At 39.1% G+C, this 17,025-nt stretch overlaps 1 protein-coding gene across 6 annotated transcripts in view; it reads left to right on the plus strand.

Moving 5' to 3' along the window:
* The first annotated feature begins 320 nt into the window (after positions 1 to 320).
* Positions 321 to 17,025, plus strand: part of LOC108036838 (protein split ends) — a 56,225-nt gene continuing 39,520 nt past the window's right edge. For 5 of the 6 annotated variants that reach the window (XM_017113185.3, XM_017113189.3, XM_050885340.1 and 2 more), the window contains exons 1-3: positions 321 to 1,084; positions 1,418 to 1,432; positions 4,070 to 4,489. In XM_017113185.3, coding sequence (XP_016968674.1) covers positions 4,317 to 4,489 — 173 coding nt within the window. In that variant the 5' untranslated portion in view covers positions 321 to 1,084; positions 1,418 to 1,432; positions 4,070 to 4,316. Of the gene's footprint in view, positions 1,085 to 1,417; positions 1,433 to 4,069; positions 4,490 to 17,025 lie in introns of those variants that run through there. The other variant, XM_017113190.3, reaches the window with a different exon arrangement.

Genomic DNA, 17,025 nt, shown 5'->3' on the forward strand with positions numbered 1-17,025 from the left:
TTCATTAAAATAAAAACAAAATCAAAACTTAAAAGGTGTGAACATACTTTTTGGTTGGATTTATAAATTGTAAGGTCAGAGCCCGCCTTATTTTGTTTCAAATTTAAACTCCAGAGAGCGGATGTTTCCACCCACGATTCCCCATCTCTAGCTCTACGTTTGGTTACGTTCAATCCCACCTGTGTTTGCTTACGTTGATTCCTAGTGAGTGTCAAGCTATCGATATTCGGCCAATCATCGATGTTTCGCAAAAGTCTAAAACGATATTTCCATCGATGTTTCCATCGACCCTTGCCCGTCTCTAATTGTTTTGAAAATTTCGGACTGAACGGATCGCGCGCGTCGTACGCAGCGGAAAAAAGCAGTACAACAACGGCGGCGGGGCGGTTAAACAAAACGCCGCCAAAACACACACAGCGAAAAAATTATTGTTATTATCTGAAAGTGCCCCACCCCTCCCCTCTCAGTGTGTGTGCGAGCATCGGCGGATACCTGTGTGTGAGTGCGCGAGTGTGTTTGCGTGCGAAAGTGCATTAATTACACCGATACCAATACCAAGGCAGAAGCAGCAGCAGCAGCAACATCAGCGAGAGAAAGAGTTACCACAAATGCAAATACAGTAAAATAAAATACAAACAAAAACAGAGGCGCAGCGAATGGAAGTGGAAATCGAGCATCCACACAGAGCCCAATAAATGATAAAAATTTAATTTTTTTGTTGTTTCCAATTCAATTTTGTGATGCTTTTTCTGTCGAATGCAATTCGCAGGAGTCGCAGTAAAAAGCCACCCCAAATCCAAAGTGCATAAATCCACGGAAAACAACAGAAAATACACCCAGTAAAGTCGAATCGGTGCAATTGGACTCGGATCGGGTTTTCGCTTCGGTACGCAGAAAGGCAGAACTCAACGGGCGCGTCGATACCTTTTTTGGAAGTTTTCGAAAGAGCAACACCGAAAGCATTGCCTCGAAATCCAATCAGTAAAATGCGCAAGTTTCGAATACGGTCCAAAGCGGGTTAATAAACGTACAAAGCCAGCGAAAAAGGATCCGATGCTCAGCCAAGGAAAGCCGCTCCAATGGTGTAAGTAGTACAGAATTTATTTGTTGGGCTGCGCACCTAGAAAGTTTCCAAAAAATGGAACTTTTTGAATTTTGGACCAAAGAATTTATTTTATTTCGCACTGCGGGGGATATATTTCTCTTTCAGTTTCAATAGGAAATCGAATGTTTTTATTTATCGTAGGGCTATAACTTGGATATTAAATTCAACTCCGTCCCAGCCATTTCACACGAACTGAAACTCAACACGGACTCTATTTGTTCACATAGAATTTCAGTTCAGTAAAAGATCAATGTTGTAGGTTCAGGGAACAAATCCACTTCAATAACGTATTCCTTTCCCATTTCTTTGCAGCTCTCAACGCAAATGGTAAGAATGGATAAACCTGTCAAAAATGTTACAAAATGAAATAATGGTTAACCACAACAAAAGTGATTGGAAAAGCGCTGAATTTTTCAATTCAAGTGTTTAAAAAGTGCACAAGAAGTACGAAAAACCTAAATATAAAAGTCAAAGAAAACGCAACTAAAAAAGAATTCCTACATTTAGCAACCTAAAATCAGTACAACCAAATTAAACCCAAGAATGTGTTCTCCACACTTAGAAATCTTCGTTTTTGAAAAAAAGTAAGTTTTCCAAACCATTGGCAGCGTTTTAAGTGAGCCAGTAATTCGGAAAACTATTGGTTTTGATTTGTAAAGAAATGGAAATATCAAAGTAGAGAGGGACCCAAGTTTAGCAGAGCTCGCAAACGCAGGCTAAAAACGTGTTTTAAAATCCCCCAATATTCCATCGAAATTCGCAGTTCGGAGCGGAAAGCTCTTCCTCTTCTTCGAGCGGCTACAGCAATTGGCAGTACACCAGTACATGCAAAGAAAATGGCACAACAAAAAATGTGAGCTGGCGGCAGCGACGCCGGCAGAGGCTGAGGCAGAGGCTTTGCTGCCAACGGCGGGTAAGCAATTAACTCGAAAGCAAAGAATTTCATCAGAAATTCAAAGCACATACACACACACGCACGCACACCAAAAACGGATGACGTGCAACGGGCTGGGAATAACGACGTCGACCGCGACAGCGGCCACAGCAGAGGCAGCAAGAGAGACGTTGGAAATTTGTAGCGAAAAATCCAGGCTGACAGCTCCCCCATCGTACGAAAAAGTAACATGGCGACTATATATAACCGTATATAAATATCTGCGTGTGTGCGCGCGGGCTCCAAACTACAAAAACGAACAACGCAAAAGAGCGAAAGGGAGGGGGCGCCGCTGCTGCGCGAGTCAGAGCGAGATGGCAGTTGGGCGAAGTGGTGGAGAGAAATTGTCGTGTCGCTTGAAAAATCGATTCAGCTGCCGTGTGCGAGCGGGATGGAGCGATGCAGTAAAACCTTTTTGTCTTGCTTAACCCGTTTGGTGTGCGTGCGCACAGAGAACCCCCGTGTGTGAGTGAGGTTGGGGAGAGAAAAACTACAAAGTTAGCGCTCTCTGTCTGGCCCATGCTGTTGGTGTGTGGTCACGTAGCCACAAAACGAAAAGCAGATACTAAACTAAATACATACTAAAACTGGTTTTCTTCTCGCTGCTGCTGGCAAAATTCATGAATTCTAGTTAGAACGCTTTAATGGCTTTAATGGGGTTTTTCCTCTTCCAGAGAGAAGAAAGGCTCAGAGTTCCCGACCACAAAATGGCGAATCGAAAAACAAAACAGAAGAACGCCAAGCACACAGGGAGAAATTCAGCCTTGTGCCCGGATGATCGATCCCACTTGGCTGCCAAATTATTTAGCTGGGTCTTTTTGTGTGTGGGCCCTTCAATCTCGATATCTTGCGAGCCGCACCCCACCAATTCTACAAAGCGACTGAAACCGCGTAGCGCTGCGGCCCCAAGTTTTCGCTGAGAGGCGCAGTAGCGCCGTTGGCGGCGGAGAAACTTTCACGCCACTGTTGGGGTCAGGCCCGTGGGTGAGAGCGAGACGCACATAGGCATTCTTCTCGAACAGCTTCTCGCACACACGGAGAAGCCCGCTGCTGTACGGGTGTATGGGTGATTTCCTGCTGCGCCCCAAAAGAAAATACGTAGGAGATTTAGAGCTACAAAACTACACGAATTATGGAGGAACGTGCAACAACAAAGCGAAAGAAGCGCACCACATGACCACATAGCCATTTATAAATACACAGCCGAGAGATACTCGTTTTCCATGTACGAGAAAAAGTACCAGCTATAAATTCTTTATGTACCCCCGAGTACATAGCGCGCACACACAAACACCCCATGTATTTTGTGCGCTGAAGCAGCAACAACAGCTGGCTGTCTCGCTCTAGCAACCACGTCAGACGGCAAACGTCAATTATAAGCAAACAAAGCGACGTTGCCGCTTTTCACGCCAGCCCGCAGCGGGGCAGAACGAGAGCGAGCGAGATGGCGCTACGCGGCGGCGTTGCCAAACTTCAGCGTCGAGCGCTAGTGTGTGTTGTTCTTGTAGTTTCCATGCTTCTTTAGTGCATGGAATTTTAACATGCTGTACCTCCAACCCCCTTTTTCGGGGGGTGGGGATTATAATAACGCGCTGCCGACGTCGCTGTTCCATGTTCCCATTTTCCACCTTCTCGCACTCGCATTGTTGCGGAGGAAATGGCCCTATACAAGGAGTTTATCTTTATATATCTAGTACATGCCGTGTTCCTCGCTTAAATTGAGGCAAAAAGAGGAGAACACATCTTGGGGCCCATTGAAATTTCAATAAATTTAAATTGCTCTAGTTGAATTAAATTAAAAGCGTATTTTTAGTTGCTAAATTAAGGCAAATTGGCATAAGTGAAAAAATAATAAGAAGCCAAATAAAATCAAGTAAATGCAGAAGAAGAGTCAAATCATGTGGGAATCACAGTGCAAAAGGTTCCATACAAAGTGCATGTGCAAGTGTTCAACGAAGAAATTCGAGTGCCAGCTGAAAAATCTAATCCATGTAACCCCCCGTATCTTCTATTCCCCTTTCGTAATGCAGTGCTAAAAATGTGCAAGTGAAGCGGAAATCTTACCAAAGTAATTGAAAGAAAGATATCCATAAAGCCCCCAAATCAAACAAGCCGAGAATCCTAACAATCCCCACACTGGAATATATAAAAGAGTGCATAATGTTCAATGGGAAGGAGGGCTCCCATTTAAAATGATGCCCCTCCATACGCGGCATACGACGCAATGCTCCTCCTAAATAGAAGAAGATTCTGCTGCGAGTGTTCCGTTTTCGAAACATGGTACGCGACAGTAGCCGTAACATTTGTTTTGGAAAATTAACCGAAACTTCTACGCCGCACCACCAACAACAACAACAGCAACAGCAACAACACTTCGTTGTGGATAGCAGCACCATTAACAATAACAACAATAATAACAACATCAACAACAATAATCAGAAATTGAAAAGGTGAGTTTGGCCTTTTAAGGTGTTAGTGTATATAAACCGATGTAATATCTTGAACTCTTGATGCAGTATAAAATACATCAAAACACCTCAATTTGATTTCGTAAATGCTGCATAGAAGGTTTTTCTTTCTGGCTCATATATGTATGTTTTTGTTTTTAAAATTTTGTTTGGTCCGATACTTAGCTGAATTAGAAAATGTTTGTAATTTCTTGGTCAGTTAGAGCCCAGTTTAAATGTGTGCCTATAGGCTATATTTTGTAATACAGTTCTTACTTTTAAGACTTTATCTTTTATATATTTTGATAACCGGGCACAACAGTCTCCCAAAAGTAGTGGCTACATAGATGCGCGTGGGTGCTTAAATGGCTCAGTCACGATAAACTATTTAAAAGTTAGGAAATAGAAACCAGAAAAATCAAGCTCCGAGATGTATGTAAATTGTATCTGTTAGATGGCAGCGTAGGCCACTCACAGCTACTTGTGTCCGCTGTTGCCCACACGAGGCCGTTCTTATCATCCAGTTGGGACACGAAAGTATCTGCGAGATGAATTTCTAAGCTGGCTGCCTGTCAGAGCTGCTACTCTTGCTCCCTTTCTTCAAGTCCCCACATCCCTGGCAATCCGTGAGATACAAAAGCTAATGGCTGGCCATGCCCGAAAAAGAATGCGTAACTTTTTTACCTTGACTTGTCGTGTCTTTGCTTTTCTATCTAAGTATCTTACCTCTTACCTGAGTGGGACCCAGTTGGCATGGGTGTGTGTTTGTGACTACGTGTACAAACAAGAGGCAAAAAGAATCAAAACTAAGGGAAGAGAGGAGAACACGACATGTGGCAGTCGGGCTGCAGCTCGAAAATACTCTTCACAGCTCGATACCACTTTCTTCAATCTTCTTTACTACCTGCACAATACTTTGGATTGGGAAAATACTCTACTTTTAGTCTCATTGTAGTAAGCGGTTTACAGATTTTTTAACAAAAAATGGTAAATTTTGCATATCTTAAAATTGTAACTACTAAGGAACCAAGAATGTTCGAGGTAGGGCACCATCACAAAGTGCGTTCTTCAACGTTCGCGTTCAAAACCTCTTTCTTTCATCTCGCTTTATTGCGCAATACTTTTCTTATAATTTCCGTGCCTTATGTGCTTTTTCGGGCCTAAACAGAAGAACCTCTCTGAGCAATTTGTTTTGTTCTGCCGGTTTTTGGCTGCCTTTTTCTGTGTATTTCTTTTGTGAGCCAAACGAGTTTCGCGCTCCCCTTCCTTTCTATTTTTCGTGCAGTGCAAAAGTCAAATGTTTTAATTGCTTCATTAGGCACAGTAGAAATGTTTTTGGGCAGAGACTAGACCAAGACATGTTGTTTTCAGCTTTTCTATGCGGTTGCTGATGCATTAAACCCGCATCAATGCCAGACGACAGCAGTGGGCAAACCTCAATTTAATAGTTTTGCGGCAATTACCAACACAAGTCGTGGAATTGACGCGGTTCAAAACCAGACGTTGTCTTCTGACATTGACAATGAACCCTGCAGCATAAGCCAAGAAATCACCACACACCAAAAACACAAAAATTGTAGTTTCAGCTGCAAGCTTAATTACGCACTTTTTATTCATCTCTTTTTTCATTGAGTACTTTGCACTGTAGCAGAGAAAAATGCCCATTTGTTTATTGTAGCTGAGTAATATCAGAAAGATAGGCGAGTTTTGTTACTGAGGCGTTGTTGAATTTTGTTATATTTTTCCGTGTCTTTCACCTTTGAAGTGCACGTCATTCGGGCTTCGTTGCCGTTGCTTTCAGAATATGAATTTTTAATTGGAAATAATTTAGGTTTGCAATAATGTTTCCACTTTTGTTCGCACCACTAATTCCCTGACCCACGGAGCCCCATCTAACCCCGGCAACGTCAACTTAGATCACTTTATTAAATTGAATTTCGTGTTTCGCTTTTTAACACGAAATGGCAAGGCAGAAAAGAACAATAATAATGATACATCAGATTTTATACACACAAAAATGTGGGCCTGTATGTATATTTTTTAGTGCTTTTGACTCGTTTCAATGTCATGTTACATTTATATTTGCTGCTCTTGTTAATGTAGTTTTCATTTTTGTATTTGTCGCACGGCTACACGAGAATTTGTATTTTTCCCCGCTGTTTGTTCTTTTTGGCATTGAGATTTCCTCTTCTCTCAAAGCTAAAAATGTTGATTAGATAGAGGAGCGCAAAACTAATCGTCCTAAAAAACTTATAATTTCGAGAGATGAAAAGAATATTTTTTATACAAAGCAATAAGTGATGTTTATCTTTTCCAAAGCAATTCCGAAGAATATTTATAGAATTATTAAAAATCTTATCTTTCACTTTTACGTGAATAAATATTTTAAACAGCAGCTTGATAAAATTGGTAAACAAATCTAAAAAGAAAAAGTAATTTCTTTTCGATTGTGATATCCATTAAAAAAGGGGATTTGTATTTAGTAGGTATTAAGTTTGAAGCCTGATGATGTTATTTTTTAGTTAAAAGCTATATACGTGGCACAACTACTACACAAAAAGCAACTCAATTATTTTCTATTCCCAATAATTTCCATACCATTGTACTTTCGTACTTGATAATTATTCGAATGTTTAGTCATTGGCTTATGGCGTGTTTTGTTTTTCTTTCGTTCTCTAGGGGGTCTGTGGCAGGGGTCTCTTGTTACTCATTCGATCCATCCAAACGACTGCTTTCAGTGCAGGATCAGGAATATAAACAGAACTCTATAACCATAACCAACTCATACTTGTGCGGCGTTATTGTTATTAATTTCACTGCCAGTTAAGAATTTTTCTGTGCGATTTCGCTGGATTGATAAGGTCCGTCCGGGTGGCACTGCTTTTACTAACTTTGAATTTTTTTTAATTTTTTTGTGAAACAAGCCATTTGTCAAATTTTATGATTTGAGTCATAATTATAGGTACCATGGAAATATAAAAGATAAATTGTAAAGGATCTCTAGTTTTTTATTTTTATTATGGTTAGTAATAAAGTTATTTATATAGGATTTTTAGTTTTTTATTTTAAAGTTTCTAATACTTAAATTAATGAAGAACGAAGGTTGTCATAATAAATATCATCATAATGAACCGCCATAGCTATTGAAAAGATCGGTTTAAATAAAACTGTTCGCCTTTTTATCAAATCCCTGTACGTTTTGGAACGTAAATCATTGGAAATGGGTCGAGGAGGGGATAGTACGGAATATTGTGGCGGTTCATGCCAGTTTTGCAATTATGTGTTTATTTTCATATAGCGAAACATATTCCGCTGTTTCGTTGCTATTGTTTTACACTTTTTATGCCTGGCAATGCACATTTCATTGTTTTTTAAGCAGTGTCGTAATACCAAAAAACAATAACAACAATCGGGCAAAAAACCGAGTCAGTGCCATGCAATAGGAGAATTGAGATATCACAAGGGAACGTGACGAAGTCGGCGGGGGAAGGGGACGAGGGGCGGCTCGACGACGTCTTTCGGCGATGCGATAACTCAGCTTTTGTATGGGAAATTAGAAAATTCCCAAATAATTTCACACATGAGCTGAGCTCGGGAGCAGGAGGCCGAGAAGCAGAAACGGAGATGAATCTTCGGATCCGTAAGTCTGTCTCTGCTGCGCGCAACGTTGCCGCTTTTCACGGTGACAAAAGGTGCTAAAGAACCGGACAGACAAAAAAGATTATCATCAAGGGGCGATTGTGTGAGTTTGTTCGGCCCTGTGTTTGTGAGGCCGAATAAGGCGAAGAGGCCCAGAGCCAGCACAAAGAAGGCGCAGCAAGAATCGATTATTATTCCCAAAGAGCTGGCGAACAGGCTAGAAAACATGCTTATCATACAGAAGGGGCCAAAAATATATGTAAACCGGCTTCAAAATATTTAAAATGGTGTTCTTGAGAAAGATCACCTCCAAACATACGTGGGTTAATGTTTAAAAGTACCACTATCATTATTAATGCTTAAACATTTTTGATTGGTTTTATTTAAAAATGTTAAAAAGATTATTATTATTATTCTATTTTTGAAATTTGTGCTGCTGGCTTAACCATTACTTTTGTTTTTCTGGGGGAGTCTCTGAAAAATATTGTCTCTTTATAGCGCTGTAAAAATGCATAATTTCTTAGTTATACTATAACCCCGTCATGGCTAGGCTAAACTATTGGTCGTATCTGTGAATGTAACGAGAAGTATCAACCAAGAAAGCGGAGAAGGATGATGAGGATGGCTCGGCTCAGGTTCAGTTCGCCTTGGTTTTGGTGTTCTGTTACCTGTTTGTGTCTCTGTTTGGTGATAACCAGTTGAAACCCGGGACCTGGACTTGGATTGGGATTATGTTTGATGACGCTGATGATGATGGGGCTGGGGCTGGGTGACGTTGTAAACCGGTTTCTCGGCTTTCTGGGGCCTATCATAAAGGCCCGATCAGGTGCATACATAATAATACTGCTGGCCGCATAAAAATTAAGCGACATTGTTGCAGCAATTTCATTGTAAGGCGAGAGAACGCTGCGCCGCAAAGACACAGATACACACAAGCACAAATCTGTGGGCTACTCGGCTACAAAGCTGCAAGAAAAAAAGAAACAAGAAAAAGCAATACGCTGAAGTTCGGCAACGTTGGCTGTTGGTGGGTTTGCAATTTCGCATCTAACAGATACAATAATACCCCAGAGCCAGCTGTAGACGCTCGTTGTGCTTGTTTTTCTTGTTTTTTCTACACACACACACTCTCTGCTTGTTTTCAATTAGAGTCGAAAAAAGAAAAATACATTGGCTGCTGTTTTTTGTTGTTGTACGACGAGTATCTTGCAAATATACCGCACGTTGTGTAAACATCAGTCGCCGTCGCTGCCTCTGTATCTGCGCAGTCGACGTCGACGTCGCAGTATGTGGCGAGCGAGCGAGTTTTCGCTTGTGTGCGGTGTAGTTTTGTAAATGTATCTGGGTATGGATTTTTGTATCTTTGCCTTGTGGTCGCTGCTTTTGTAGGTTTTCCCTCCTCTTCTTCTTATTGTCTTCGTCTTCTGCTTCTTCTGCTGTTTTTACAGCGACTGCTTTATTTTTATGCTGGCATTTTTGCGGCACTTAAAATTGGCTCTCTCTCTTCTTTGCTCGCTCTTGCTTCTGTCGTTTAATTGCAAATGAGTCATGCACACACAGATATTCACACACACGACACACATGTACTATTCAAAGTCCATGCCTGGTCAGCAAAAATATATTTTTTAATCAATTGGAAAAGAAAGAGAGGAAGTCCACTTGTGCCCACCACCCATCGTTGATAAATAAATAAATAGACCTCGCCCTCTCCGGTATTCTTATTTTTCCTTTAGCAACAAAGGATTTTTATTTTCACCCAAGTAAATGCAGAAAACGAACAAGCGTCTAAGATCAAAGCGAGGGCAATTTGTTATTTGTCAAGTCGAGAAGCTGCGGCTTAAATTGGAATTACTTGGTGAACCCGGTTCAAAGAAGATCTGTTTCTTGGGGGAATTAAGGCACAGCGGCAATCAGTTCTGGAGGTTTTTTTACTCTGGGCTCTCAGGAAACAAGATTAAGTTTTATTTAAAGTTATTCCTATTAGACTAGTATAAATAATGGAGAATAAATTAGTTAACAGACAAGAATTTATAAATTATTTTAAGGACTGCAATTTTTGTTTTATATTGAATAATTTATATTTATTTATTTAAATTATACCAAAAGTTTCGTACAAATTGAAAGAATGTAATAATAATTAATAAAAACCATTTATACGGCTTATACTCGAAGTTCAACTTAAAAACCTAGTTATAAAGTGTTAAATTATAGTGGAAGTATTTGCCTATCTTTTCCTGTTGTTTTTCACTTTTTACCATCTCGAATTTTCTTCAAGCAATTTGCATGTTTCATTGCAATTGTGGTTTACATTTTTTGTGTTATCCAATTAGCGAAGCAATTAAAAATTATGATTAATAATGTATTTTAAGAGAAAAGCGTAGTTTCACAGCAGAAAACCCACGCCCAATAAAAACAGCTGACAAGTGAATAATGAAAACAAAAGGAATTTTTTTTATTAAATTGTTACGTGAATTTTAAATGGACTTTACATGCTATATTCTCTTAATTGTTATTTACTCACTCACATAACATTTATTCGAATTCGAATTGAATTAACAACAAAAACATCACGTATACGCCCCGTGTGACAATGGGTGATGATAAATAAAGCCGAAACTCACATAGAATTCTGGTGGGGCTTTAGCTTTATTTTTATTTGTTTTGTTGTCAGCGAGGGCGAGAGCCCGCAATTGCAATTGCAGTAATTGACAATAATTTCTGTAATTATTCCGTAAATTACTTTGATTTTATCCCCCAATCTATACGCCTGTATCTCCTCCACCTATGTGACAATCACCAGTGGACTTAATCTGCTCCTCCTCCTCCGCCAATTTGAGCCACAAATAAATCATTCAGCTAATTGTGTATAATAAAAAATACCGTAACTATTAAATCGAATACATTTTTCAGTGCCTTATACTCGCTCTCCACGGTAAATTCAGAGATCGGTTCTCTTAATGGAGAGGGAAACAAAAAATGAGGTGATATTAAAAAAATTATTGTATGTTAATTCTGCTTAAATCTCTGATTTTGTCTAATATGCTGGTTTTCAATCCCAAATTTTACTTTGGAAAGCTTTGTCTAGAAATGTTCCACTGTACTTTATCTAGCGCTACGCTGCTAATTGTTTTTGATTAGTTTGTGAGAGGGCGTTACGACCCGCATGACTGAGTTGTCTTGGTTCGTTTTTCTTCGGTTTGGCCAATGAGAGGGCCGTCTTTCATTGCATTTCGGAGGAGTAGAAGGTGGAGTTCATTGCACTCTCCCCGTACAAGGGCATTTTACAGAAGACCCTTGCTTGGACCAGACTCTCAGATAGAAAACTCCATCTGCAACTTTACGCTCACGTCACGCGACTGACACAAACAACCTGCAAAATGCCAAAAAATTGGTTAGGCAATCCATGCCAGACTTTGGTGGGGGAGGTAATAGATGTGTAAACGTGGACACTGAGAAGGAGTTGGACGGATTGGTGGGTTCAAATAAATATTTGGCTCTCCGGTATTTCTAACGACAAATCAATCATAGCATAGCACAAGGGCCATGGTGCATATTTTATATTATTTTAAATGTGAAAAAATACAGAAGAAAGGGCATATTTAGTCGTTAAACAGATAGATAGACACATGGTTAGTTGTACTTGTTCAAAGTTTGTTTCGAAGGGAACGCATGTGTCTCGTTGCAGCGGCCTTTCGCTTTCATGCTCATTCATAGGGCAACACTCCTTCTGTCTAAATATACATGTGTATCTACATATGTCTGCCCAATCCCTCCCTATATCTGACTGTCTGGGGCTGGAACAAAGAAAGAGCTTAGCTACTTGCGAAGATAATGGCAAAAATTGTCCAGCAAAATGCGAGAGATACAACGTACGAATATGGAATTATTGTTCTGCGGCTTCCTGCAGCGAATAACTTCATGGTGCGACGACAAAGACAAAGTTCTTTCTGTTCTCCATTTTCTATTTTATTTAGAATTTTTTACTTCTCCTCGCTGGCGTTTAGCGGTCTTTGGACCTTGAGCTTGGTTTTGCCTTTGTTGTGCAAATGCTGAAAACACCGGGAGAACAACGAAACTAAACTTGTTCTGCGCAGGATGCAGTCGTAGAACCCTTCTTTTTGCCCCTGATTATTATGCAGCCCCATACAACAAATAACTTTGACATTCAAAATATGCCCAGCGGAAATCCGCGTAGGGGAAATTATGTGGAGGAAAACAGTCGGGAATGCGGGGAGGAAAAGGGAAGCGGGAAATGGGCACAACAAGCAGCTGTGCATAATGCGAGGCCAAGAAAAAAATAAAAGAGACATACCCGAATGAAAATATGCAAACACTGGCGAAATGCTTTTCCTTCTTTTTTCGTAGCTGAATTCAATGAATGAAACTATTTGTTGTTGCTGCTGGCTACCCTTGCTTCAACCCTTTCCTGGGCCTTCGTCGTTTGACTTATGCAAAATTATGCAGATCTCATTTCGTAGCATTAAGTTTCGTATTTGATTTTTTGGTTATTTGCCGGCACTTGGCTTTGTTATCAGAACTGCAATATCCAGGGGTATAAGTTGCAAAAGAACGTTTATAAAGCTATTAACGTTACCCCCATTCTACAATAACCATATGATAGAAATGACCTGGGATAGGGCTTTTATTTTTATCGATCAACTTTTTCCGAATAAACACCATATGGTGAACGGTCTCATAGTCGCCGATCTACCACGAAAGACTGTGAGGGACTTAGGGCGTTTTATAATGGCTTCTGCTAAATCGTTACACGTCATTTCACTCAACTTCAAGCGACTGTGACGAGACTCTGAGAACGACCGATTTAGACACCCGGAAATTGTCGTCTTTGCGTTAGCTTCAGTCAGTCAGTTCGCCAAAAACACCGCACGAAGCCCCCATTCAATAGCCCCTCCGCCTCTATCTTTATATACTTTCTGCTGGTGATTTGTTCGCTTGCCTTTTGCATATTTCGCCATGCACATTGAAATACAATTTTCATATTTGTATCTTGTATGGCTGTCTAGACACTGCGACCGATACCGACACCCACGGCTTGCAACCTCAACCCTCTATAATATCACCTCCCATAACTTGAATTGCTCAAAATATAGTTAAAGTTATTTGTGCATAATTTTACCCGTAAGGTTAAAAAAATGTTGAAAATAAAACGAGTTTAATTTGGCATATATTTTTTAAGATAGAAGCTTTTTCTTTTTTTTTTGAATCGAATGCCGTATGTGGATGTGCCATTTAAGTTGGTAGACAGCTGGCCATATAGGAAACTTTGTAAAGATTTTTGGCGAAAACTTGGATTAGTGGTGAATATTTATATGTGAAGTGATTTGAAGTCCACAGGAATAAATATTAAAATGCATTTCTAGCAGTTCCTAGGCGTGATCTTCTTTTGTTAGTCCTAATCTCGTGGCATAATCATCAAAGACCATTAAGCTGCCCCCGCTCACACATCCATCAATGACGAATGATAGGGGCGGCGGTAGCAGAAGTGTATCCATCAGATGCAAAGATGCCAGTACATGAAGCGTAGGCCAAAGATGTTGAAGTCGACAGAATTCACACTCGCCCAAGCTCCGGTTTGGGTTTCTTTTAAAACAGCAAAGAATTCACCCACACCGATGCGAAGAGGAACGTAGAACGAAGAACACCCACTCCAGTCTTGCAGCTGTTGAAGCCAAGTGAAACTCGTTTGGATGTTGCACTAGTTGCAACTAGTTTTCATTATTATTATTGCGATTGCTGCAGCTGGCGTATCTTTGTATCTGTGACTTGGGCTCTGAAGAATGAGCTCAGCTCGCCGTATGAAACTGAGTTCGTGAACTGTCAACGCTCGCTTCTGCGGCGTTCTTCTAAGTTTCTCAGAGTTTTTCCGCGTTTTCCTCGGTTTTCTTGCTCTTTAAGTGCAGCTGTCAGTCAAAGTGGCTGCAACTGCCTTTAAATGTCTCCACATTGTCGTTGTGGTTGCTTTGGCTGCTGCAATTGAGGTCGCTTAATTGTTTTTATCTCCGTCGCACCAACACGGCGCATACTTGGTGGCTGCGTATTCAATGTCTGAGAGTTCAAATATCCCTTATCCCTGGATGTCGCTGGCTTATTAGTTCGTCCTGCCCAGGCCTCTTGTGTAATATAATACTTTTTGCAAATGTGACCAACCTTGCCCTTTTATTGTTTTTTCTACCGCTTTCTTGTGGCTTGCCTTCGCTTGAAGGGCTTGCCCATAAGACGCAATGTATATATATACTTTATATTTGTATATTTACATAATATATTAGCGAAGGAGACAATGCTTAGCCATTCAGAAGCAGCAGCCGTCAGACGCTTTTGGCATGCAGGAAAACAAGGGAATATAGTCGAGGGAAGGGGGACGACTGCTCTTAGTCTCCTGAAAGTATTTTTATCAAATTTTGCGTTAAGATAAGACTGGTTTTCTTTTCTTCTTCTTTGTAAACCTTCGCAGCCAGGCGTAATTCAAGAGAACAGAGCTGAACAAAAAGGCTTTTGTTATAAGAACGTGCATAGGGCCAATTTAATTCACAGCTCTAAATTTGTTTTGACAAGGACACTTTTAGTTGGTTGGAATTATTTTCCCTGTTAAGATGAAAAATATAAGCATTTGCAAACGAAAAAAAATACAAACTTAATTTTTAAATCTCAAATAGTTAAATAAACGTGAATATTGTGTGCCAATTACTCTCACAAAAATGTATAAAATAAAGTGTTAAGAGTATTTTTTTTAATGCTATATTGAATAGATTTTGCTCTATATTTTTGGTATATTGTAACAAATAATTTTTTTCAGGTATGTGTCTCAATTCAGCCGAAAAATGAATGAATATTTATACAATTGTTAAATATGTGTAAGAAAATAGATTTACATATTTTGTGAACTAGTTTTTCATGGTTGAACAATTTTTCAATCATTTTCTTGCTTTTCAACCCTTCCTTGGCTTCCTGAATGCATTTCAGGAAAACATCTGTATGTTTCTTTATGGTTTTTGGCTCGAACTTTTATGGTCGGTGCCAAAAAGGGATTTTAAAATTGTTTTTAAAAATGTATTAAGATGTATTTTTCGTTGATCTTTGAAAAGAGACACTATTGTCTGGTCTGCTTAAACATTTACTATATTTGTATCTCATTAACAGTAACTAATTGATTTTAAGAACAACATATAGTTGAATAAAATTTTTACTGAAAATTGAGTAGTTAAAATAAAGAAACATTCTTTGAGTAAGAAATTAAACGTCGAAATCGCCCAATTTTCTTTCGAATCAAAACTTCTAGTGTATTATCGGAATTGTCGGAACGCAATCCAAAAATTATTTTGTTTCGTGCCATGTGCGCATCTATAATGGTTTTTATTGATTCACTGAGCTGTGTCTATACATATGAAGAGTACCACATATGTGGGTTTAGTGGACGTATTTTAGTCTTTGTGAGATTTTCTCTGTATAAGCGTTGGTTTCCATATGGTTTGGTTTTATTCTTTGGCGATTTGTTTTTGACGTCAACTGTTAAATGACTTTTAATTGTGCATTTATTTTATTTGTTCTAGGGATATGGAATGTAAGGGAAGCAATATAATGTTTCGTATAGTTAACATTTTTTTAGTAGACTGCCATGGATACACAAGTCAAATCGAATAATCTATTATTCTGAGTTTTTGGAGTTCTTATAAATTTTTTTAACTACCAAATAAATGTAATTTTTAATTGACTTATAAAACTTAATTATTTCGTAAACTACAGTCGAAAATTCGACAAATTCTTTAAAATAAAGTTCAACAAACAGATATGTATTTAAAAGTTTGCGTGCTCCAATTTATCAGCATTTGTATCTGTGTTTATTATTTCTAGGGCATTTTAGTGTTATCTCGTTGTGCCATTGTTGTTGTCTAATTGCTTAGTTAAGGTATCTTGACTTTGTCCGTTGGCACAGCGCTCGTAAATAGTCTGCCTCATAATGCTGTGCAGTCAACAAAAAAAATACCAAATATATTGTTATATGTGTGCCATTCTGATAAGGCAGCAAAAACAAAAGCAAAGAACACCACGCTTAGAGCTTTCTGATAGGACCCCAATATTATGACTAAGTCGTTCGGGCCTTGGGTTCTTGTATCTCTTTTCCTCCTAGGCCTAAATATACCTCTAGGGATTTTTGATTATTTAATTCATCGCACGTTGAATGGGTCGAATGTGAATCAATTGTCGTTGGGAGCTTAAGCATATCTTATCGGAGAACACAACAAAAGCATTTCAAATTAAACCACTATCTGAACACCCACCACTAGAAAACATGTGCACCTCTTTATAGATTATAAACACCTACTTTTCTGCGTTGTTTGTGTAAAATTAAAACAACTTCAATTTGAACAAAAAAAAAACAAAAAAATATTGTTCAAAAACAATTACAAAAAGTAACTATAATATATAATATATATATATAATTAAAAAGTATTGAAAATGTATTCAAACACTTCAGAGAAAATCTAACGTAACTTCAATTTTAGCTTTAGTCTATTAACAAAGAACTTATTTCGTATCTAAAACGCTGAAACGTACTTTTTATGAACCCATAAAAGCTTACGCGTATACATATAGGTCTGAATACACTTTAGATTTGATGAACAAATGCGTTTCCCTGCGACGATTAGATAAGAGCCCCGCTGATTACAAATTAAACATGTGAGTAACGTAGCTTTTTCGAGCTACGAATACAAAAACACAGCGGAATGTTTGCTTATATAGAGGGGAACTCAAATATTTATACTCTGCGCAAAGGAAATTGCTAGGAAATCTATCAGAATACTTTTTTTTTAAAACCGATTGCACGTGTATCGATCTATTACAAATGTGCATATTATATTACGAGCAATCGGAAGCCCTGT

The sequence above is a fragment of the Drosophila biarmipes genome, chromosome 2L (assembly GCF_025231255.1).
Source record: "Drosophila biarmipes strain raj3 chromosome 2L, RU_DBia_V1.1, whole genome shotgun sequence".
Taxonomy (NCBI): domain Eukaryota; kingdom Metazoa; phylum Arthropoda; class Insecta; order Diptera; family Drosophilidae; genus Drosophila; species Drosophila biarmipes.